The sequence below is a fragment of the Anolis sagrei genome, chromosome Y (genome assembly GCF_037176765.1).
Source record: "Anolis sagrei isolate rAnoSag1 chromosome Y, rAnoSag1.mat, whole genome shotgun sequence".
Taxonomy (NCBI): Eukaryota; Metazoa; Chordata; class Lepidosauria; order Squamata; family Dactyloidae; genus Anolis; species Anolis sagrei.
The window spans coordinates 69360442-69386456 of record NC_090035.1 but is presented as its reverse complement, the minus strand read 5'-3'; the positions used below and the strand labels follow the sequence as shown (position 1 = coordinate 69386456).

The window sequence follows — 26015 nt, the reverse complement described above, 5'->3', positions numbered from 1 at the left end:
AGCCTCCCACAAGGACGATAAAAGCATCAAAATCATCTGGGCGTCCCCTGGGCAACGTCTTTTCAGACGGCCAATTCTCTAACAACAGAAGCGACTTGTGGTTTCTCAAGTCACTCCCAACACGACAAAAGCAAAATCACATTTGCCCATCCCCGATCTTTCAACAAGCTCCCTGTCCATTTTTGAGGTATTAGCAACTCTAACAGGTGGCCCTTAAGGGCCTCGAAAGAGTAGCCCAGTATTGATGATGGGAAACTGAGCTCTCATAGAGAGGGTCTTATCCATGGATTAAGCACCATTAAAGGAAAAACAGCTCAATGTCTTTGAGAGGAAGCATTAGAGAGTGCTCACTAATGCTTCCTCTTCATCTTGGAAAGAAGTGACGAGCGGAGTGCCGCAGGGTTCCGTCCTGGGCCCGGTCCTGTTCAACATCTTTATTAATGACTTAGATGAAGGGCTAGAAGGCATGATCATCAAGTTTGCAGACAACACCAAATTGGGAGGGATAGCCAATAGTCCAGAGGACAGGAGCAGAATTCAAAACGATCTTGACAGATTAGAGAGATGGGCCAAAACTAACAAAATGAAGTTCAACAGTGACAAATGCAAGATACTCCACTTTGGCAGGAAAAACGAAATGCAAAGATATAGAATGGGGGATGCCTGGCTCGAGAGCAGTACGTGTGAAAAAGATCTTGGAGTCCTCGTGGAAACAAGTAAAACATGAGCCAACAATGTGATGTGGCAGCAAAAAAAGCCAATGGGATTTTGGCCTGCATCAATAGGAGCATAGTGTCTAGATCTAAGGAAGTAATGCTACCCCTCTATTCTGCTTTGGTTAGACCACATCTGGAATACTGTGTCCAATTCTGGGCACCACAATTCAAGAGAGATATTGACAAGCTGGAATGTGTCCAGAGGAGGGCGACTAAAATGATCAAGGGTCTGGAGAACAAGCCCTATGAGGAGCGGCTTAGGGAACTGGGCATGTTTAGCCTGAAGAAGAGAAGGCTGAGAGGAGATATGATAGCCATGTATAAATATGTGAGAGGAAGCCACAGGGAGGAGGGAGCAAGCTTGTTTTCTGCTTCCTTGGAGACTAGGACGCGGAACAATGGCTTCAAACTACAAGAGAGGAGATTCCATCTGAACATTAGGAAGAACTTCCTGACTGTGAGAGCCGTTCAGCAGTGGAACTCTCTGCCCCGGAGTGTGGTGGAGGCTCCTTCTTTGGAAGCTTTTAAGCAGAGGCTGGATGGCGATTTGTCAGGGGTGGTTTGAATGCAATATTCCTGCTTCTTGGCAGGGGGTTGGACTGGATGGCCCATGAGGTCTCTTCCAACTCTTTGATTCTATGATTCTATGATTCTATGAACTGGGAGAAGGCAAAAGGCCGACTTGATGCCACATTTGGCAAGATTGGGGGCAAGCCCCCAACTCCTATTAAGGCGGGCAGCAGAATCGAAGGATGTATAGTGAACAGTGCAGTCATCTCTCCTGGGCCTTTGGAGGGACAATTCCCAAGGGGGAAATACTAATATTAATATTAGGTGGTAGAAAAAAGGCCCTAAAAATCCTGCCCTCTTTTCTACCTTGTCAATTTTTCATTGTATGATGGTTTCCATACTAAAAAGGGATTTCAGATCACAGGAAATAAATGTGGTCCTTGGGGTGGAAATGACAGCTTTCCTTAAAGCCACTATGCAAATACTCACCTGCTATGGTGACAGGATAGGGATCCTACCAAAATTCAAGTTGGTGTAAGTTAATTGGGGGTGGGGCCATTTGGAAAGAGGAGAAGCTCCTTGTCCCTTTTGAGGGGTCGACTCTGTCTTTTGATTGGTTTTGAAGGGCTTTCCGCGATTGCAGGTTTTGGATTAATGTGCTCCATTGCAGTTTGAGCCAAAATGTTGAAATCTGCAGGTCTTAATACAACACACACCCGGGGAGGAATATTCCCAGCACACAGCCCTCTGTTGCTGGCGGTGGCGGGGGGTGGGGGGTGGGGGGCACTTGCTGAAAGGGCTGCCCGCTTTATAATTTGAATAGTCTGACCACTGCTGCCTTTTCACCATGGGTTGTCCTTGTGGGTGCCATTACCTGTATCCACAGCTGGTTTCCAATGAGATCCCATCTCAGCGGGGAAAACCAAAATGCCTCCATTCCAAAATACTTATCCTAAAGCAAACATGCGCTGCCGGTATAATCAACATAACCAATATAGGTAATGTTCAAATACTGAACTAGTGAATGTGCACTGGCTGAATTTGCCTTTATTATAATCTGGGATATATCAAAAGAAGTAACCCATTAGTCAAATTGGTCCACTTTTCTCTTTTTGGTTTTCTCTTTTTGTTCATCGTCTTACGCATATTTCCGGTTTTTTTTATCTCGTTCTTTAAACAGCAGTTAAAATTATCGATACACTCTGGCCTCAAAATTTTGTCTATTGTTCTTGAGTAAGGTGTCCAACTCATTGAATTGCGCAACTCCAACAGGTGGCCCTTAAGGGCCTCAAAAGAGTAGCCCAGTATTGATGATGGGGACCAGGTTTATTCAATTTTGACTGCAAATCGGTGGATGGTCCTAAATCCTGCTTGCTAGCCAGAGGGGTGGAACTTCCAGAGCTGCGGCACTGACATTGCCGACTCATGGGCCATGCCAGCTTGTGAATTCAAGGGGCCCCAAGGACAAATGGTTGTATCGATGTTACCTGTATTGGTGTCCTTGGATGATGGCTTTGTGTCCTGTGAAGTCTTGGAAGAACCATCAGATTTCTCCTGGGACGACTTGGAAGTGCCGCTCCCCCCCTCGTCCTGCTTTGTGCCTAAAGCAAAGATACAGGAAGAGAGAGCCTTTATAAGAAAGCATTGGCTAGCCAAGCGGGCCAGCCTAGAACTAACTGGAGGAGGGGAACTGCTTCCCCCTCCCCATTTCCACCACTGCCACCTGGCCCATGAGAGAATTCAGGAAGTGAGCTGTAATGTTTGATGTCCTCTGAGTGAACGGACCCTCCGTCTTTGGCCGCTAAGGGAAGTCTAATTCCAAAGTCAGTTGTCGGCATGTGGACAGCAACGCAACACATTCTCCTGCCCCTGATTTCCCAATAGCAACAATTATCGAGGTGGTGAACCATTACTTTCAATCTGTCTATGACTTGAGGGGACATTCCAAAAAGGTGCTAAGCTTTCCTAAGGCCATGCAGGAAACTGAGCTCTCATAGAGAGGGTCTTATCCATGGATTAAGCACCATTAAAGGCAAAAACAGCTCAATGTCTTTGGGATGAACTGAGAGAAGGCAAAAGGCCGACTTGATGCCACATTTGGCAAGATTGGGGGCAAGCCCCCGATTCCTATTAAGGCGGGCAGCAGAATCGAAGGATGTATAGTGAACAGTGCAGTCATCTCTCCTTGGCCTTTGGGGGGACAATTCCCAAGGGGGAAATACTAATATTAATATTAGGTGGTAGAAAAAAGGCCCTAAAAATCCTGCCCTCTTTTCTACCTTGTCAATTTTTCATTGTATGACGGTTTCCATACTTAAAAGGGATTTCAGATCACAGGAAATAAATGTGGTCCTTGGGGTGGAAATGACAGCCTTCCTTAAAGCCACTATGCAAATACTCACCTGCTATGGTGACAGGATTGGGATCCTACCAAAATTCAAGCTGGTGTAAGTTAATTGGGGGTGGGGCCATTTCGAAAGAGGGGAAGCTCCTTGTCCCTTTTGAGGGGTCGACTCTGTCTTTCCATTGGTTTTGAAGGGCTTTCCGCGATTGCAGGTTTTGGATTAATGTGCTCCATTGCAGTTTGAGCCAAAATGTTGAAATCTGCAGGTCTTAATACAACACACACCCGGGGAGGAATATTCCCAGCACACAGCCCTCTGTTGCTGGCGGTGGCGGGGGGTGGGGGGTGGGGGGCACTTGCTGAAAGGGCTGCCCGCTTTATAATTTGAATAGTCTGACCACTGCTGCCTTTTCACCATGGGTTGTCCTTGTGGGTGCCATTACCTGTATCCACAGCTGGTTTCCAATGAGATCCCATCTCAGCGGGGAAAACCAAAATGCCTCCATTCCAAAATACTTATCCTAAAGCAAACATGCGCTGCCGGTATAATCAACATAACCAATATAGGTAATGTTCAAATACTGAACTAGTGAATGTGCACTGGCTGAATTTGCCTTTATTATAATCTGGGATATATCAAAAGAAGTAACCCATTAGTCAAATTGGTCCACTTTTCTCTTTTTGGTTTTCTCTTTTTGTTCATCGTCTTACGCATATTTCCGGTTTTTTTATCTCGTTCTTTAAACAGCAGTTAAAATTATCGATACACTCTGGCCTCAAAATTTTGTCTATTGTTCTTGAGTAAGGTGTCCAACTCATTGAATTGCGCAACTCCAACAGGTGGCCCTTAAGGGCCTCAAAAGAGTAGCCCAGTATTGATGATGGGGACCAGGTTTATTCAATTTTGACTGCAAATCGGTGGATGGTCCTAAATCCTGCTTGCTAGCCAGAGGGGTGGAACTTCCAGAGCTGCGGCACTGACATTGCCGACTCATGGGCCATGCCAGCTTGTGAATTCAAGGGGCCCCAAGGACAAATGGTTGTATCGATGTTACCTGTATTGGTGTCCTTGGATGATGGCTTTGTGTCCTGTGAAGTCTTGGAAGAACCATCAGATTTCTCCTGGGACGACTTGGAAGTGCCGCTCCCCCCCTCGTCCTGCTTTGTGCCTAAAGCAAAGATACAGGAAGAGAGAGCCTTTATAAGAAAGCATTGGCTAGCCAAGCGGGCCAGCCTAGAACTAACTGGAGGAGGGGAACTGCTTCCCCCTCCCCATTTCCACCACTGCCACCTGGCCCATGAGAGAATTCAGGAAGTGAGCTGTAATGTTTGATGTCCTCTGAGTGAACGGACCCTCCGTCTTTGGCCGCTAAGGGAAGTCTAATTCCAAAGTCAGTTGTCGGCATGTGGACAGCAACGCAACACATTCTCCTGCCCCTGATTTCCCAATAGCAACAATTATCGAGGTGGTGAACCATTGCTTTCAATCTGTCTATGACTTGAGGGGACATTCCAAAAAGGTGCTAAGCTTTCCTAAGGCCATGCAGGAAACTGAGCTCTCATAGAGAGGGTCTTATCCATGGATTAAGCACCATTAAAGGCAAAAACAGCTCAGTGTCTTTGGGATGAACTGGGAGAAGGCAAAAGGCCGACTTGATGCCACATTTGGCAAGATTGGGGGCAAGCCCCCGATTCCTATTAAGGCGGGCAGCAGAATCGAAGGATGTATAGTGAACAGTGCAGTCATCTCTCCTTGGCCTTTGGGGGGACAATTCCCAAGGGGGAAATACTAATATTAATATTAGGTGGTAGAAAAAAGGCCCTAAAAATCCTGCCCTCTTTTCTACCTTGTCAATTTTTCATTGTATGATGCTTTCCATACTTAAAAGGGATTTCAGATCACAGGAAATAAATGTGGTCCTTGGGGTGGAAATGACAGCCTTCCTTAAAGCCACTATGCAAATACTCACCTGCTATGGTGACAGGATAGGGATCCTACCAAAATTCAAGTTGGTGTAAGTTAATTGGGGGTGGGGCCATTTGGAAAGAGGGGAAGCTCCTTGTCCCTTTTGAGGGGTCGACTCTGTCTTTCCATTGGTTTTGAAGGGCTTTCCGCGATTGCAGGTTTTGGATTAATGTGCTCCATTGCAGTTTGAGCCAAAATGTTGAAATCTGCAGGTCTTAATACAACACACACCCGGGGAGGAATATTCCCAGCACACAGCCCTCTGTTGCTGGCGGTGGCGGGGGGTGGGGGGTGGGGGGCACTTGCTGAAAGGGCTGCCCGCTTTATAATTTGAATAGTCTGACCACTGCTGCCTTTTCACCATGGGTTGTCCTTGTGGGTGCCATTACCTGTATCCACAGCTGGTTTCCAATGAGATCCCATCTCAGCGGGGAAAACCAAAATGCCTCCATTCCAAAATACTTATCCTAAAGCAAACATGCGCTGCCGGTATAATCAACATAACCAATATAGGTAATGTTCAAATACTGAACTAGTGAATGTGCACTGGCTGAATTTGCCTTTATTATAATCTGGGATATATCAAAAGAAGTAACCCATTAGTCAAATTGGTCCACTTTTCTCTTTTTGGTTTTCTCTTTTTGTTCATCGTCTTACGCATATTTCCGGTTTTTTTATCTCGTTCTTTAAACAGCAGTTAAAATTATCGATACACTCTGGCCTCAAAATTTTGTCTATTGTTCTTGAGTAAGGTGTCCAACTCATTGAATTGCGCAACTCCAACAGGTGGCCCTTAAGGGCCTCAAAAGAGTAGCCCAGTATTGATGATGGGGACCAGGTTTATTCAATTTTGACTGCAAATCGGTGGATGGTCCTAAATCCTGCTTGCTAGCCAGAGGGGTGGAACTTCCAGAGCTGCGGCACTGACATTGCCGACTCATGGGCCATGCCAGCTTGTGAATTCAAGGGGCCCCAAGGACAAATGGTTGTATCGATGTTACCTGTATTGGTGTCCTTGGATGATGGCTTTGTGTCCTGTGAAGTCTTGGAAGAACCATCAGATTTCTCCTGGGACGACTTGGAAGTGCCGCTCCCCCCCTCGTCCTGCTTTGTGCCTAAAGCAAAGATACAGGAAGAGAGAGCCTTTATAAGAAAGCATTGGCTAGCCAAGCGGGCCAGCCTAGAACTAACTGGAGGAGGGGAACTGCTTCCCCCTCCCCATTTCCACCACTGCCACCTGGCCCATGAGAGAATTCAGGAAGTGAGCTGTAATGTTTGATGTCCTCTGAGTGAACGGACCCTCCGTCTTTGGCCGCTAAGGGAAGTCTAATTCCAAAGTCAGTTGTCGGCATGTGGACAGCAACGCAACACATTCTCCTGCCCCTGATTTCCCAATAGCAACAATTATCAAGGTGGTGAACCATTGCTTTCAATCTGTCTATGACTTGAGGGGACATTCCAAAAAGGTGCTAAGCTTTCCTAAGGCCATGCAGGAAACTGAGCTCTCATAGAGAGGGTCTTATCCATGGATTAAGCACCATTAAAGGCAAAAACAGCTCAATGTCTTTGGGATGAACTGGGAGAAGGCAAAAGGCCGACTTGATGCCACATTTGGCTAGGTTGGGGGCAAGCCCCCGACTCCTATTAAGGCGGGCAGCAGAATCGAAGGATGTATAGTGAACAGTGCAGTCATCTCTCCTGGGCCTTTGGGGGGACAATTCCCAAGGGGGAAATACTAATATTAATATTAGGTGGTAGAAAAAAGGCCCTAAAAATCCTGCCCTCTTTTCTACCTTGTCAATTTTTCATTGTATGACGGTTTCCATACTTAAAAGGGATTTCAGATCACAGGAAATAAATGTGGTCCTTGGGGTGGAAATGACAGCCTTCCTTAAAGCCACTATGCAAATACTCACCTGCTATGGTGACAGGATAGGGATCCTACCAAAATTCAAGTTGGTGTAAGTTAATTGGGGGTGGGGCCATTTGGAAAGAGGGGAAGCTCCTTGTCCCTTTTGAGGGGTCGACTCTGTCTTTCCATTGGTTTTGAAGGGCTTTCCGCGATTGCAGGTTTTGGATTAATGTGCTCCATTGCAGTTTGAGCCAAAATGTTGAAATCTGCAGGTCTTAATACAACACACACCCGGGGAGGAATATTCCCAGCACACAGCCCTCTGTTGCTGGCGGTGGCGGGGGGTGGGGGGTGGGGGGCACTTGCTGAAAGGGCTGCCCGCTTTATAATTTGAATAGTCTGACCACTGCTGCCTTTTCACCATGGGTTGTCCTTGTGGGTGCCATTACCTGTATCCACAGCTGGTTTCCAATGAGATCCCATCTCAGCGGGGAAAACCAAAATGCCTCCATTCCAAAATACTTATCCTAAAGCAAACATGCGCTGCCGGTATAATCAACATAACCAATATAGGTAATGTTCAAATACTGAACTAGTGAATGTGCACTGGCTGAATTTGCCTTTATTATAATCTGGGATATATCAAAAGAAGTAACCCATTAGTCAAATTGGTCCACTTTTCTCTTTTTGGTTTTCTCTTTTTGTTCATCGTCTTACGCATATTTCCGGTTTTTTTATCTCGTTCTTTAAACAGCAGTTAAAATTATCGATACACTCTGGCCTCAAAATTTTGTCTATTGTTCTTGAGTAAGGTGTCCAACTCATTGAATTGCGCAACTCCAACAGGTGGCCCTTAAGGGCCTCAAAAGAGTAGCCCAGTATTGATGATGGGGACCAGGTTTATTCAATTTTGACTGCAAATCGGTGGATGGTCCTAAATCCTGCTTGCTAGCCAGAGGGGTGGAACTTCCAGAGCTGCGGCACTGACATTGCCGACTCATGGGCCATGCCAGCTTGTGAATTCAAGGGGCCCCAAGGACAAATGGTTGTATCGATGTTACCTGTATTGGTGTCCTTGGATGATGGCTTTGTGTCCTGTGAAGTCTTGGAAGAACCATCAGATTTCTCCTGGGACGACTTGGAAGTGCCGCTCCCCCCCTCGTCCTGCTTTGTGCCTAAAGCAAAGATACAGGAAGAGAGAGCCTTTATAAGAAAGCATTGGCTAGCCAAGCGGGCCAGCCTAGAACTAACTGGAGGAGGGGAACTGCTTCCCCCTCCCCATTTCCACCACTGCCACCTGGCCCATGAGAGAATTCAGGAAGTGAGCTGTAATGTTTGATGTCCTCTGAGTGAACGGACCCTCCGTCTTTGGCCGCTAAGGGAAGTCTAATTCCAAAGTCAGTTGTCGGCATGTGGACAGCAACGCAACACATTCTCCTGCCCCTGATTTCCCAATAGCAACAATTATCGAGGTGGTGAACCATTACTTTCAATCTGTCTATGACTTGAGGGGACATTCCAAAAAGGTGCTAAGCTTTCCTAAGGCCATGCAGGAAACTGAGCTCTCATAGAGAGGGTCTTATCCATGGATTAAGCACCATTAAAGGCAAAAACAGCTCAATGTCTTTGGGATGAACTGAGAGAAGGCAAAAGGCCGACTTGATGCCACATTTGGCAAGATTGGGGGCAAGCCCCCGATTCCTATTAAGGCGGGCAGCAGAATCGAAGGATGTATAGTGAACAGTGCAGTCATCTCTCCTTGGCCTTTGGGGGGACAATTCCCAAGGGGGAAATACTAATATTAATATTAGGTGGTAGAAAAAAGGCCCTAAAAATCCTGCCCTCTTTTCTACCTTGTCAATTTTTCATTGTATGACGGTTTCCATACTTAAAAGGGATTTCAGATCACAGGAAATAAATGTGGTCCTTGGGGTGGAAATGACAGCCTTCCTTAAAGCCACTATGCAAATACTCACCTGCTATGGTGACAGGATTGGGATCCTACCAAAATTCAAGCTGGTGTAAGTTAATTGGGGGTGGGGCCATTTCGAAAGAGGGGAAGCTCCTTGTCCCTTTTGAGGGGTCGACTCTGTCTTTCCATTGGTTTTGAAGGGCTTTCCGCGATTGCAGGTTTTGGATTAATGTGCTCCATTGCAGTTTGAGCCAAAATGTTGAAATCTGCAGGTCTTAATACAACACACACCCGGGGAGGAATATTCCCAGCACACAGCCCTCTGTTGCTGGCGGTGGCGGGGGGTGGGGGGTGGGGGGCACTTGCTGAAAGGGCTGCCCGCTTTATAATTTGAATAGTCTGACCACTGCTGCCTTTTCACCATGGGTTGTCCTTGTGGGTGCCATTACCTGTATCCACAGCTGGTTTCCAATGAGATCCCATCTCAGCGGGGAAAACCAAAATGCCTCCATTCCAAAATACTTATCCTAAAGCAAACATGCGCTGCCGGTATAATCAACATAACCAATATAGGTAATGTTCAAATACTGAACTAGTGAATGTGCACTGGCTGAATTTGCCTTTATTATAATCTGGGATATATCAAAAGAAGTAACTCATTAGTCAAATTGGTCCACTTTTCTCTTTTTGGTTTTCTCTTTTTGTTCATCGTCTTACGCATATTTCCGGTTTTTTTATCTCGTTCTTTAAACAGCAGTTAAAATTATCGATACACTCTGGCCTCAAAATTTTGTCTATTGTTCTTGAGTAAGGTGTCCAACTCATTGAATTGCGCAACTCCAACAGGTGGCCCTTAAGGGCCTCAAAAGAGTAGCCCAGTATTGATGATGGGGACCAGGTTTATTCAATTTTGACTGCAAATCGGTGGATGGTCCTAAATCCTGCTTGCTAGCCAGAGGGGTGGAACTTCCAGAGCTGCGGCACTGACATTGCCGACTCATGGGCCATGCCAGCTTGTGAATTCAAGGGGCCCCAAGGACAAATGGTTGTATCGATGTTACCTGTATTGGTGTCCTTGGATGATGGCTTTGTGTCCTGTGAAGTCTTGGAAGAACCATCAGATTTCTCCTGGGACGACTTGGAAGTGCCGCTCCCCCCCTCGTCCTGCTTTGTGCCTAAAGCAAAGATACAGGAAGAGAGAGCCTTTATAAGAAAGCATTGGCTAGCCAAGCGGGCCAGCCTAGAACTAACTGGAGGAGGGGAACTGCTTCCCCCTCCCCATTTCCACCACTGCCACCTGGCCCATGAGAGAATTCAGGAAGTGAGCTGTAATGTTTGATGTCCTCTGAGTGAACGGACCCTCCGTCTTTGGCCGCTAAGGGAAGTCTAATTCCAAAGTCAGTTGTCGGCATGTGGACAGCAACGCAACACATTCTCCTGCCCCTGATTTCCCAATAGCAACAATTATCGAGGTGGTGAACCATTGCTTTCAATCTGTCTATGACTTGAGGGGACATTCCAAAAAGGTGCTAAGCTTTCCTAAGGCCATGCAGGAAACTGAGCTCTCATAGAGAGGGTCTTATCCATGGATTAAGCACCATTAAAGGCAAAAACAGCTCAGTGTCTTTGGGATGAACTGGGAGAAGGCAAAAGGCCGACTTGATGCCACATTTGGCAAGATTGGGGGCAAGCCCCCGATTCCTATTAAGGCGGGCAGCAGAATCGAAGGATGTATAGTGAACAGTGCAGTCATCTCTCCTTGGCCTTTGGGGGGACAATTCCCAAGGGGGAAATACTAATATTAATATTAGGTGGTAGAAAAAAGGCCCTAAAAATCCTGCCCTCTTTTCTACCTTGTCAATTTTTCATTGTATGATGCTTTCCATACTTAAAAGGGATTTCAGATCACAGGAAATAAATGTGGTCCTTGGGGTGGAAATGACAGCCTTCCTTAAAGCCACTATGCAAATACTCACCTGCTATGGTGACAGGATTGGGATCCTACCAAAATTCAAGTTGGTGTAAGTTAATTGGGGGTGGGGCCATTTGGAAAGAGGGGAAGCTCCTTGTCCCTTTTGAGGGGTCGACTGTCTTTTCATTGGTTTTGAAGGGCTTTCCGCTATTGCAGGTTTTGGATTAATGTGCTCCATTGCAGTTTGAGTCAAAATGTTGAAATCTGCAGGTCTTAATACAACACACAATTTCGACTGCAAATCGGTGGATGGTCCTAAATCCTGCTTGCTAGCCAGAGGGGTGGAACTTCCAGAGCTATGGCACTGACATTGCCGACTCATGGGCCGTGCCAGCTTGTGTATTCAAGGGGCCCCAAGGACAAATGGTTGTATTGATGTTACCTGTATTGGTCTCCGTGGGCGATGACTTTGTCTCCTGTGGGATTGATTCTGCTGTCTTGGAAAAACCATCAGGCTGGCTGGAACTCTCACCCCCCTTCCCACTGTCCTGTGTTCCTAAAGTGAAGATACAGGAAGAGAAAGCCTTTCTATGTAAAAACGTGCTAGCGAAGCGGGCCGGGCTAGAACTGGAGGAGTGGATCTGCTTCCCCCTCTGCATTTCCAGCACTGCCACTCGGGCACGAGAGGATGGAAGGCTTCAGCTGTAAAGTTGTTGTCGTCCTATGCTGACTGTGTATTTGGAGCAGACGGGCGCTTGGCTAGAGCCTTTTTGACTCCGGCCAAGCCGGGCTCTTGCACTTATTTGGAGCCATACTTGGTCATGAACACAGGTTACAAAGGCATAAGCAATGTAAGAGCCAACACATTTTCCTTTACATATTTCTTTTATTTGGAAAGTTTTTACGATTAATGCATTAAGGCTGCATTATTATGCATCCCAAATCTATCTGCCTCTTAAAGTTAAAATTATTTTAATCAATAATATTCCTCATAGTATGTTCATTTCATATTGTACCCTAAGTTATCATCAGCTCTATTATATAATCTTTAGTCAACATAGATTAATATCAAAATTGATTCAGCATAAAACACATTGGATCCATTAACTAAATAGCATACAAAATGGCTGCTGCTGGTCAAGCACGAGGCCTATTAAAAATGGCCACCCCTTGAAAGCTGCATGGTCACCCCCAAGATGATCACCTACATGGAGGCCACATGGCTAGCCCAAAATCGCTGCCAGCCTAGGACTCATCTTGGGGCTAGAGCCATAAGCACATGGGTCCCATCTGGGCATTGCCAGTGGCCCAATGAAATATTATACAAAGTTCACCTAACTTATTATGTGTTATTTTATTTTAATTCCATGTTGCTGACTGAGCCCACCTTAATAATTTTTAAGGCCACTGGGCCAGTATCCCCAGTGAGCAGGGATGGGAAAGAATAAGAGAGATGGCTTTGCATATTTTAAACTGAAGCATGAATACATCTACACAGCAAAACATGCAGCCTAGTTGGGCCCCCTTCCACCATGCTACTGGGGGCGGGTAAAAACCCTGTCCCCCACAACTCAAGCCAAAAAAGCCTCAGAGCCGCCTGAAATGGCAGCAGCTCAGGACCTGGCTCTTATGCCGTGGCAAGCCACAAGAGAAGAGTGATATAGGGGGCAACCAATCCTGCACACAGATACACAACTGCCTAGAGGAAGGGAGACCCAAGAGGCTGAACCCTCCAGGTCTTCGGCCTGCTGTCCCCAGGAAGAGAAAATGACGGTGTCCACTCAACCACGTGTGCCACTGGCAGGCCCCCCAAAATGGCAAAGCACCCCACTGGCCTCAGAAAACAGATGAGGGGAAGGGGCTACTCACTCCTGCCACACAACCATAGGAGTTGGGATGGGGTAGCAGCAGAAATACGGAGCTCCAAGTTTCCCACTCCCCAAGCTCAGAACTGTGGCCGAGGCGCTGACTGTGGTACTGAATCCCTAGCACTCCTGGGCCGAGGGAGAAGGCAGGCAGGCAGCCATGCCAAGCCAACCCTCTTACCTGCCCTACTTATGGAGCAGCTGAGACAAACCCTTCCTCTTCAGCAGCCAATGCAGGAATGGAGAGCAGGCTGTGCCACATAAACCACTATTTCTTAGGGACTACTTTTTAATAATAATAATAATAATAATAATAATAATAATAATAATTTATTTATATTCTGCTCTCTCTCTCCGAAGGGTCTCAGGGCTGATTCCAAACATAAAAGGCAAACTTTCAATGCCCAAACACAACAACAATACATCCATACTAACAAAATTTAAACAACCCAATGTATAAGTTCGAATTATAACTTAACAACTAAAATGAAATAAAAAAACAGCCTGTTATAGCAGACATAAGACAAAACATCAAACATTGAATGGAAACAATAATTTCCAATTTGGGGCAAATTTATTAATCATTGCTCAAGATATCTATTGGTCTGGTGGAGTGAGCAGGTCATGGATACGGATGGCAACTATTAAGCAGAGGTATAATGGAAGTATTACCAACAACTACTCCTCGTAAGCCAGTGAGCAAAGGTATGTCTTTAACTGTTTCTTGAAAGCAGGGAGGGAGGGGGCCATCTTTAACTCCTTAGGAAGGGAGTTCCAGAGGTGGGGGACAGCCATGGAGAAGGTCCTTTCTCTCATTCCCACCAGCCATGCTTGGGACGGGGGTGGAACTGAGAGAAGGACCTCCTCCGATAATCATAGTGTCATCTTACTTCACTCTTATTCTTAGGCACTTACTTTGCTGAAAGGGAGCAAAAACACCCTCTTCCCCCTCATGAATGGAGCAGTTCTCTAAAATGGCAATTCTCTAAATGACAAAGGTGCTCAGCACCTTGGATAGCTGCTTTCCAGATTGAACCCTGGAGTAGAGTCATCATCTCACAGGAGCAACAAGCCCCAGCTACCATTAAATTCTATCTATTAGGTTGCTCTGAAGATGTCAGTCACAGATACAGGCATAACATCAGGAGAGAATGCTTCTGGAACATGGCCATACAGGCCAAAAAATTCACAGCTACCTAGTGACTCTGGCCATGAACGTCTTTAATGACACATTCTATCTGTTGTCAGCAGCCACAGGATTACAAACTGGATTTCCAACCTCATAACACCTGAAGATTTATGTTTACAGTTAGGAACTACTGAATGCGATCCCCAGCCCAAAGCTGACCTTTTCAGCTTGAGGCACATGAAACTGCAGCCCTAGGAAATGATATCTGAAGGGTTCTCCTGATCATACAAATGCCTTCGCCGCTGTACTATTAGACTTACCTGTAGCTACCAATGTAGCAAAAAGTAAGAGGATAAACAGCTTCATGATTCTGGGAATTGGTAATGCCTACTCTGATCAGGAAACAAATGATTTGACCAGGAGGTTTCTTTGACTTGAAGGGCTGAAAAGAGAAGAAAGGTAGAGCAGATGTTATTCAATTCAACAAAGGACCACTAGTATGCTCCAGCATGCCATCATGTGGCCATTTTAAAGCTTTGTTTTGATACCTCTGAAGTTTCTATCCTCTAGCAAACAACATACCTTGGAGGACATTCACAAAGCCATTTAACATTTAGCTGGGGAGAAAAGTTATTCTGTCCCTTTACCATGTTCAAAGCATTAGAGACATCATGTTAGCCCATGGAAAAGTTACTTCTGTAGTTGACATGTCCCATAATCCCCCAGCTAGTGTGGTCATTGCTTTAGTAAAAGAAAGTAACTTTTCCCAGCTTGCTTTTTTCTGGCTGGTGAAGAGGGAGGGAGCAATCTTCTGAATCTTGCTATTTTCCTCTATGTCTGTTTTCATCGGCAGTTTGAACTTTTCACTGTAGTTTCTTGACCACACCAAATAGTACCAATTACTTGGAGGTTTTTCTACAACTCTTTTAAGATTTACAACAGATACTACTTTCAGGCACCTAGATTCAATTAAGAAAGAAATGGCCCTGCAAGATTTGAGTTGATGATACTGTGATTGGGAAGTCTCAAACTAGTAGATAACAGCAGGTAACAACAACAACAACAACAACAAGTCATCTGTCATTATTATTTGTGTTTGTAATGCTTGAAAAAAGGGCAAAAAATTCCCCAGTTGAGAAATGACTTCAAAATATTCAGAAAAGTACTGGTGTGTCAACTTTAGATTCAGTTTGGTTATTTAGGGTGCTGATTCAGAAAATTGCATTGGATAGATCACATCACCTCCAGATTTTTAAATATGGTTTTCTGTTGGTGAGCAGATGGCAACTACTGGATGGCATATGTTCTTTATCAGAAATTAGAGCTGATGTGGTCTATCCAATGCAATTTTTTGAATCAGCACCCCAAATAACAAAACCGAATCTAAAGTTGGCCAAAAACTGATTCATAAGCCTTTTGGTCCTAATGTTGGAGAGTGGTCCCTGGTCAAAGTGTTCCACAATCAAAGTAGTTCCTGGTCAAAGTGCTCCCCGGTCAGAAAAGGTTGGGAACCACTAATTTAGCTTGATACTATCCATGTCAGTGATTCTCAAAATTTGATCTTCCATATGTTTTAGTTAGTGATCAAGGATTCTGGGAACTGATGTTCCAGATGGCTGGTGGCCTAAAAATTGAGAGCTGAAGGTCTACACTAGAACTGAAGAACGTGTGCATCTCATGATGTTACAGCAGTGGTTCTTAACCTTCCTAATGTGGAGACCCCTTAATAGACTTCTTCACGTCGTGATGACCTCCAACCATAATATTATTTTCATTGCTACTTCACTGTAATTTTGCTACTGTTATGAATCGTAATGCAAATATTTGATATGCATGATGTATTTTCATTCACTGGATAAATTTGGCACAAATACCCCATACGCTCAAATTTTAATACTGTTGGGCTTGGGAGAAGATTGATTTTGTCATTTGGGAGTTGTAGTTGCTGAGATTTAGAGTTCACCTACAATCAAAGAGCATTCTCAACTCCACCAACAATGGAATTGAATCAAACTTGGCACACAGAACTCCCATAACCAACAGAAAATACTGGAATGGTTTGGTGGGCATCGACCTTGAGTTCTGGAGTTGTAGTTCATCTACATCCAGAGAGCACTGTGGACTCACACAATGAGAGATCTGGACCAAACTTGGCACAAATACTCAATAGGAACACTGGTGGAGCTTTGGGAAAATAGAGCTTGACATTCAGGAGTTGTCGTTGCTAGGATTTATAGTTCAACCAATGAACATTCTAAACACCACACAGAACCCCCATGACCAACAGAAAATACAGTGTCTTCTGTTGTTTTTGGTGACCCCTCTGACACCCCCTTGCGACACCCCTTGGGGTCCCCACCCGAGGTTGAGAAACACTGTGTTTGTTATAGGCCTTCAAATGAATTATCTTTAGGTTCTCTTGGCAAGATTTACTTAGAAGAAATTTTTACTACCTTCCTCTGAGGATGAGAGAATGTGACTCAGCCAAGGTCACCTAGTATGTTTCCATGGTTGAGAAGGGATTCAAACCCCGATGTTGTGGAGTCCAACTTCAGCATTCAAACCACTACACTATGCTGGCTCTCCTCCAGATATCGATGGGGGCAACTTCCTTCATTCCCAGCCAACACAAGCTCTACAAAGTTATGAGTTGCAGTACAGTATCAATGTACCATAGGTTCTACATTCCTGATCTATGCCCCAGGATTTCAGAGAGAAGAGGGTTTCTGACATCTTCTGGGGGAACCAAAACTAAATCAGAAACTTTCTGAACAGCCCTGATCATTCCCTGCTATTAAGGTGCAAGGATGTCAGGGTGACAGATGTCAACACCAGCACCTCCATCACATATCTGTGAAAGTTTATTTAGAATCCTAGGATCATAGAGTTGGGAGAGACCACATGAGCCATCCAGTCCAATCCCCTGCCAGTTCTTTATTTAAGGTTCTTAATTTCCTATAATATGCTGAGCGCATTTACTTTGCTACTGCAGAGCATGTCCTTATTGACATCCAAGAGTGCTATTTGACTTTCAAGATAAAACATACTGTGATCAAGAGGGTTATCAAATTTTCAAAATATACACCACCAGTTGGTTTGCATGACGTGACAGGCTGGGCACTGCATGATACGTACTCTCATGTATCTTAAATGCACAGTGATTGCCTTATTTCCAGAGCTTGGAAACATCCTGGTGTGTGGTTTCTGAGACCTGTAGTGCAAAAGGCATTTTTCCCAAGCTCAAAGCATATCTGTACTTTAAGGGCCAAGCTAAATGCAATTGTTTACAGGTGTAAGTCTAACATTTTAAAGGAGATGGTCAACATATTGAACCTGTTTTGAAGCTAGAGTTTTAACACCTTGGAAAGCCCTTTTACAGTTCAAACATAGGCCCTGGTGCAGTTTCTTATCAGTGTGGAAGCAATTCAGACAATGAAGGTTTAGCTGCTCTGGGCTCCTGGGTGCATGCTATTTGAGAGGCCACCTTAATTTTTCTTTCCTTTGAGCAATGGGGCCATGGTAGCACAGTAGGTTACACTGCTAACTGCAGATAAACTGCTGATTGGAAGGTTGGCAGTTCATAGATGTGAGTCAGGGTGAGCTCCTACTGTTAGCCTTACCTTCTGCCACCTAGCAGTTCAAAGCTTGTAATGTGGGTAGATCAATAGGTACCGCCTCGGCGGGAAGGTAAAAGGTGCCGATGCAGCCATGCCAGCAATCACGACCAGAAGGGTCTACGGGCAACAGGCTCCTCGGCATGGAAAAATGGAACAAGAGCACCTCCCCATGAACAGAGTTGAACATCACCTCCAGATGCCAGAGATGGAAAAGGAAACCTTTGCCTTTGTTTGTGTATTGTATGTCATTGTTCACTGTATAAATGGCATTTAATGTTTGCCTATATATGTGTATACTGTAATCTGCTCTGAGTCCCCTTGGGGAAATAGAACAGAATATAAATAAAGATTATTATTATTATTATTATTATTATTATTATTATTTGCTCAGTAAAAGGTAAAGGTTTTCTCCTGACATTAAGTCCAGTAGTGTCGATTCTGGGGGTGGATGCTCATCTCCATTTCTAAGCTGAAGAGCTGGCATTGTCCATAGATACCTCCAAGGTCATGTGGCTGGCATGACTGCATGGAGCGCTGTTACGTTCTCGTCGAAACGGTACCTATTGATCTACTCATATTTGCATGTTTTCAAACTGCTAGGTTGACAGAAGCTGGGGCTAACAGTGGGAGCTCACACCGCTCTCTGGATTCGAACCTGTGACCTTTCAGTCAACAAGCTCAGCAGCTCAGTGGTTTAACCCACTGTGCCACTGGCAGCTCCATTCTTTGCTCCCAATAGTTAATTTATAGATACTTTGGGCATGAAGATGATTCTTTACTCAGTGATAGCTGGTAGTTTGTAGTTTATTCAATGCTTAGACCTTGGGTCTTTCACATATAGGACAAACAAATACATACATAAAAACTAGATTAAAAATACAACACAAAACACACCATTAAAATACTATGTAAATCATTTAAATACTACATACATTAATGGTTTTAACATCTCACACAAATTTCCCTGGAAGCCAAAACAGCAACTAAATGAGATTGAATAATTTTAGAACCAATGTGGAGTAATGGTTTGAATGTTGCACTAGAACCCTGGGAAACAAAGGTTCAAATCCCTGCCTGGTTGTGGAAACCTACTTGGAGATGCTGGGCAAGTTGCATTCTCTCAGTTTCAGAGGAAGGCAAGAGCAACCTCCTCTGCAAGAAATTGAGAAATTGAAAGCACATAATAATGACAACAATTTGTTTTATCAGCTACCTGCTCTTTATCAAGCAAGGGCCAAATCCCATTGGTTAATTCTAATTAAAGTAATGCCATTGACTCAGTCAACATCTTTGCAAAATGAAATGCAAAGCTACAGAATGGGGGACATGTGGCTTGACAGCAGTACGTATGAAAAAGATATTGGAGTCCTTGTGGACAGAAGCTAAACATGAGCCAACAATGTCATGCAGCAGCTAAAAAAGCCAATGGGATTTTGCATCAGAGTCTAGCATCTAGATCCAGGGAAGTCATGCTACCCCTCTATTCTGCCTTGGTCAGACCACACCTGGAATCACACTGTGTCCACTTCTGGACACCGCAGTTGAAGAGAGATGTTGACATGCTGGAATATGTCCAGAGGAGGGCAACTAAAATGATAAAAGGTCTGGAGAACAAGCCTTATGAGGAGCGGCTTAAAGAACTGGACATGTTTAGCCTTCAGAAAAGAAGGCAGAGAGGAGACATGATGTGAGGGGAAGTCATAGGGAGGAGGCTTGTTTTCTGCTGCCCTGGAGACTGGGACGCGGAACAATGGCTTCGAACTACAGGAAAGGAGATCCCACCTGAACATCAGCAAAAACTTCCTAACTGTGAGAGCTGTTCAGCAGTGGAACTCTCTGCCCTGAAGTGTGGTGGAGGCTCCTTCTTTGGGGGCTTTTAAACAGAGGTTGGATCGCTATCTGTAGGGGGTGCTTTGAATGTGATTTTCCTGCTTCTTGGCAGAATGGGGTTGGATTGGATGACCTTCAAGGTTTCTTCCAACTCTATGATTCTAGTTCATGTAGCTAGCTAAATCCAATTGATACAGTGAATCTACTCCAACCAAAGAATTTAGGCAGATTCCCCTTGACTTAAAATGCAGAGCGTCTATCAAACATAGATGTCATGGTGACTGATGACAAATCTGGGGAGAAATCAAAGGGGACTGAAAAACATATTAAAGCTTTCATGGACTTGAGGTTGACATATGTGCTTGGTTGGCTACACCTGTGAAACTTAGTTTCTGTTCAGGTTAACCTCTATTTTCAACCTCATATCATTTCTTTACTCAGGGCCTGACCCAAAATGTAGCCAGCCGCCCTGACTCTCCAGAAAGGGAGTTCCATGCTTGTTTATCAGAGTTGCTCAGACGTAAGTGCTGATAAGGGCTGATACTGCTGTTCTTTTCCTATCTTTACTCTTTGGTTTGCCCTGATTGCTGCTGCTACATTTGAGCTTTTGGATAGCCATCACACCTAGCTACACTGGCTCTAACAACACAGCTTGTATCTTGCCCTTCATCCCTTGCTCCTCTGCCTGTACATATTTTCTGGAATATGACTATACTAGGAAAATTATACTTCTCTCAGCTGTACAAATTTGGCATGGGTGTTCCCCGTTAATCCACGAGTGTCCCATTTTCACAGTTGCTTTTAAAGTGTCCCAGTTTCACTTCCTTCCTCTCACTTTCCCCCCTTTGTCCTCAGTCCATTTTCTCCTTGGACTCTTTCACACTACACTGTTACAGGGCAAATTTCCACTTGAACTGTATTAGCTTACAGTGAGTTGCATCACTGAGGCTCCTTCCACACAGCTGTATAAATCCACATTGAACTGGATTATATGGCAGTGTGGACTCAGATAATCTGCTTTGATGTTCTGAGTAATATGGCTATGTGGAATGGCTCTGAGACATTTAACAAAGTTCACAGAAGGTTTACTGAACGGCTGACTTTTGTCCATGCAAAATTTCCTATAGGCTAACCCCCATCCTTCAAACCTTGGCTTTTCTGACAAGCCTTCAACTATGCTTATACTTTCTAATAATATATATGAGGAACTTTAGATTCTTTATTAGCACTTTATACTTCTGAGATAGAATACCGCTGTTTTATCTACAGCAATTGCTGTATTTTATTGTTTTTACCAGGGGGTACTGTGAATTTATGATGTTGTCTTGATTGTTTATTGTTTACTCATATGTTTTGTTTTGTACCTGTTGTATTTTGCATGTCACACCTTGAGTGTTTTGTGAGCTGCCCTGATTCCCTCTGGGAGATGGTAGCGGGATATTATTATTATTATTATTATTATTATTATTATTATTATTATTATTTTACTGACACAAAAGCACAGTATGTCACGGCAAACAAGATCTATTATTATTATTATTATTATTATTATTATTATTATTATTATTATTTGAAACATAACAAGATGAGTCCACAGTAGACACTCTGCTGGCTGTTGTACTGGATAACACATCGGACACTTCCCAAGTGTCCAGGACTGTGTGATGTATTGGTGAATAATGCAGATCCCAGTAAGGTGGTCTTCTGCAGCTGGCAGATGGTAATTTTGTCAACGCCGATTTTGTCAGCCTCCTCTTTTTCCTTTTCCTTCCTTCCTTCCCTCCTTGCTTCCTTCCTTCTTTCCTTCCATTCTTCCTCCTCTTTTTCCTTTTCCTTCCTTCCTTCCTTCCTTCCTTCCTTCCTTCCTTCCTTGCTTCCTTCCTTCTTTCCTTCCATTCTTCCTCCTCTTTTTCCTTGTCCTTCCTTCCTTCCTTTAAGTGCAGGCCCAGGTCTTTAGGCACTGCACCCAGTGTGCCGATAACCACTGGGACCACTTTTACTGGTTTGTGTCAGAGTCTTTGCAGTTCGATTTTAAAATCCTTATTATTATTATTATTATTATTATTATTATTATTATTACAAACCCCAGAATTCTGCAGAAGGCAGAAACCGGATTTTAAGTGGATTTTTTCTCTAGTATGATGAAGTGGCTGGTACAGGGTCCTTGTCCATGCACAGCAATTTGGAGCAGTATTAGCCTAGGTTACACAGAATCGTACAGGAGAAGGAGATTGGCCATTACTGCTGCCCCAAATTTCTACCATTTCTTTCTTTTTTTCCTTCTTTCTCTTTCTCTCCCTCCCCCCAATTTGCCTCTTATCTTCATTCCTTTCACTCCCAAAGGCTCCTCCCTATAAACCCCAGAATTCTGCAGGAAGCAGAAACCGGATTTTAAGTGGATTTTTTTCTCTCGTGTGATGAGGAAACCAAGAATCATTTGGAGCCAGTGGGTACAACTATGGTACCACTGAAGGAAGAAAAAAATGCTAGTTCCCCGTCAGATAGTTTGTGATGTGCTGACCTAGAACATTTTCAGGATCCTTTACAGTGTTTCCATGAAAGAAGCATTGAGAGAACAAATATGTCAGCACTGGAAGAGTCTCAAAGTTCAAGAAGCTCACAAATCTGCCTAATTCTAACACTCCCAAATATCTCACTTTTGCTATTTTTACAAGCCAGGCATCTCAACTGAAAAGTTCCACATTCTGGTTAGAAAGGCCGCTAATATCAATAGCAAAGCATTCCTTCCTTACCTGGGTTCCTTCTCTGTTTTTCACGTTCTCGATTGACTAGAAAAAAGGGATTAGCGGAGGGTGTTGAGCCTCTTATATATATGTGTTAGCAAGGTATGAGTAAACACTGGTTATCAATTGGGTGGGTAGAAAAGAACCATTTGGGTGGAGGAAAGAGTGATAAGTTCTAAGGTAAGTATAACCATTTGGAAAACCTTTTTATTAATGGGTAATTTATATGTCTAATTCAGTTTTCAAAAGAGCAAGCTCCTGCCCTTACTGAAACGAAACATGGTAAATTTTCAGTACACTTTATTTATATCCTGCTTTATGTCCCTGGAGGGACTCAGAGAGGATTACAGTTTTACATATATAAGGCAAACATTCAATGCCTTTTTACACAGTAAACAACGACATGCAGTACACAGACAGAGATAAAGGCCTTCCCTTCCATCTCTGGCGTCTGGAGATGATGCTCAACTCTGGCCATGGGGAGGTGCTCTTGTTCCATTTTTCTATGCCATAGAGCCTGTTGTCCATAGATTTCTCCAATCGTTTTGCCAGCATGTCTGCATGGGGCACCCTTTTACCTCCCCACTGAGGCAGTATCTATTGATCTACTCACATGCTTCCGAACTGCTAGGTAGGCAGTAGGCTTGGTTGATCATGTTTGTTAGTTTCTAAAGTCGTTAAGAATTCGTATTTAAATTAGCTTCTAACCAATATCGAGCCATGCAGGAATAGTATGAGGAGTAATTAAGAATCGAAACAATTTCCCCATTACGAAAGTTTTTTTTTTTACAAGTTTTACAATCTCGCAGTTTCTCTTCCCTCCCCGGTAGCAATCTGCGCATTTACCCCACTTCCGGTCCCTGGCCTCAGCTTAAGCCGATGAATTTCCTCTCTTTCTCCCCTCCTGCCGGCCACCTTTGCTCTGCTGCTTCCCTCCTCTTTCCTCATGCTTCTTCTTGCCTCACTCTGGGCTGCACTGGGCTTCCTTCCTTCCTTCCTTCCTTCCTTCCTTCCTTCCTTCCTTCCTTCTTTCCTTCCTTCCTTCCAGCTGGCAAATCCCACATTCCCCCCTCCTTCCTCTTTCTCCTGGCATCCTTCTTGCCCAAAATTTCTCATTACTTTATTTTTCATACCATCACTCTATGCCACAGCAATGCGTTGCCAGATACAGCTAGTATAATATATAATATAATATATAATAATAATATTATAAGAATATAATATAATATAATATATATTATATTATTATTATAGTATTATTATTATTATTATATTATATTACTTTATATTATATTACTTTATATTATATTATTATTATATTATATTATTATAACAAAAAATAGCTAGAAGCACTTAATTTAGTGTATCTATCAAGAACTTAAAGTCTGTAGCAAATTGCTGTGCAAAAAACATAATTTAGCAAATAATTTGGATTATCCTGGGAAATAATCTGGGACAACAGAACGTTCAAGCAAACTGCTTCCAAATCACAAAGTTAGAAAACACAAGTAAACAAGGTGGAAGCAAGGGAAAGCGTTTTCAAAAAACTGTCCCAAGTCAGAATGAGATGTTCATCCAAAAACAATCCGAAGTAAGAATGGAGTCAGCACTTACAGGAATCCCAGCAGCTTAAAACTATTATAATATTATTATTATTATTATTATTATTATTATTATTATTATTAAGAATGGATGGCCATCTGTCAGGGGTGCTTTAATATACAATTATATTAATATAATATTATAATATACAATAATATAATATATAATAATAATAATATAATAATAGTTTTAAGCTGCTGGGCCAGGAAGATGTTTAGACAGGTTAAAACAAGCTGTTTTGAAGCGTTTTAAAGACTGGCTTCCTGTAAGTGCTGACTCCATTCTTACTTCGGATTGTTTTTGGATGAACATCTGATTCTGACTTGGGACAGTTTTTTGAGAACGCTTTTCCTTGCTTCCACCTTGTTTACTTGTGTTTTCAAACCCTATGATTTGGAAGCAGTTTGCTTGAACGTTCTGTTGTCCCAGATTATTTCCCAGGATAATCCAGATTATTTGCTAAATTACATTTTTGCACAGCAATTTGCTACAGACTTTAAGTTCTTGATAGATAGATACACTGAATTAAGTGCTTCTAGCTATTTTTGTTGTTATAATAACAATATAATAATATAATATAATATACAATAAAATAATATAATATATAATACATTATAATATAATATAATAATATACAATTATAATAATATAATATACAATAATATAATATAATATTATAATAATATAATATAATATATATAGTTGTTAGTTTTATCACACCAACAGTCAACAACAGAGGGAGAGGGAAGCTTCAGAAATTCCCCCTGTCCCATTTGGAGGTTTTTTTTCGCGTATTGCACAATCGCGTCTGCCATTAACAAATCGATTCGTATATTTACGAAATTTCGTAAATATCGAAAATTTGAAATCTGAAATTTCGGAAATCCTATCAGATTAGAAACGTGGGCGCCCCCTAGATACGAAACGAGTTTAAAACCAATTTTTTTCTTGATCAACCAAGCCTAGTAGGCAAAAGCTAGGGTTTACAGCCAGGAGATCACCCAACTCATGGCTTCATACTGCTAACTTGTCCACAGCTGCATGGTATACGGTAGACTCCTGCAGAAGCGAGAGGGTCCCTCTTGTCCTTTGCTGAACGTAGCATTTGTTGGATACTCCACCTCAGACCTCAGAAGAGCTGCAAGACCAAGAACAAGCCACGACAATAAAGACTAAGATCCACCCAGAGGAAAAGTGTTCTTGCCATACATCAAGGGAACCACGGACCGCACAGGGAAGCTGATGAGGAAACACAACATACAAACTATCTACAAACCCACCAAGAAAATCCAACAAATGCTATGTTCAGCAAAGGACAAGAGGGACCCTCTCACATCTGCAGGAGTCTACCGTATACCATGCAGCTGTGGACAAGTCTACATAGGGACCACCAAACGCAGCATTGCCCAAACACGAATCAAGGAACTTGAACGGCACTGCAGACTACTTCAGCCAGAGAAGTCAACCATAGCAGAGCACCTGATGAACAAACCTGGACACAGCATATTATTTGAGAACACAGAAATGCTGGACCACACCAACAACCACCATGTCAGACTACACAGAGAAGCCATTGAAATCCATAAGCATGTGGACAATTTCAACAGAAAGGAGGAAACCATGAAAATGAACAAAATCTGGCTACTAGTATTAAAAAACTCTAAAATTAGAACAGCACAACAACAGAGAGGAAACAAACAAGGACATCTAATCACCTCTCAACAAAAGATTGCTCCAGGCACTGCCAGGCAATCAAATGCTAATCAAGGTGGTCAGTTGAAACATTCACACCTAGCTCCAGCAGACAAGAGTCCTTTGTCTCACCCTGGTCATTCCACAGATATATAAACCCTTTTGCCTAGTTCCAACAGACCTCATTACCTCTGAGGATGCTTGCCATAGATGCAGGTGAAACGTCAGGAGAAATGCCTCTAGAACATGGCCATATAGCCCGAAAAAACCTACAACAACCCAGTTAAAAGCTGTTTCAATTAATTTGGGTTATTTTCAATGTTA

At 43.4% G+C, this 26015-nt stretch overlaps 1 protein-coding gene across 1 annotated transcript; it reads right to left on the bottom strand.

Moving 5' to 3' along the window:
- Positions 1-2600: 2600 nt before the first annotated feature.
- On the bottom strand, positions 2601-14572 carry LOC137095662 (uncharacterized). Its single transcript, XM_067462428.1, has 7 exons — positions 14527-14572; positions 11655-11768; positions 10362-10475; positions 8450-8563; positions 6538-6651; positions 4626-4739; positions 2601-2827 (listed from the first exon to the last, which is right to left on the bottom strand). The coding sequence occupies exons 1-7, from the start codon at positions 14570-14572 to the stop codon at positions 2601-2603; spliced, it is 843 nt and encodes a 280-aa protein (XP_067318529.1).
- Between the last annotated feature and the right edge of the window lie 11443 nt (positions 14573-26015).

What these genes read in the sequence shown, in the direction of transcription:
- LOC137095662 (XM_067462428.1), bottom strand. Translation starts at nt 14,572, where the DNA reads ATGAAGCTGTTTATCCTCTTACTTTTTGCTACATTGGTAGCTACAG. An exon ending in TGCTACATTGGTAGCTACAG is followed by an intron (nt 11,769 to 14,526) that starts GTAAGTCTAATA and finishes TCTTCACTTTAG; the next exon opens with GAACACAGGACAGTGGGAAG. An exon ending in ATCCAAGGACACCAATACAG is followed by an intron (nt 8,564 to 10,361) that starts GTAACATCGATA and finishes TCTTTGCTTTAG; the next exon opens with GCACAAAGCAGGACGAGGGG.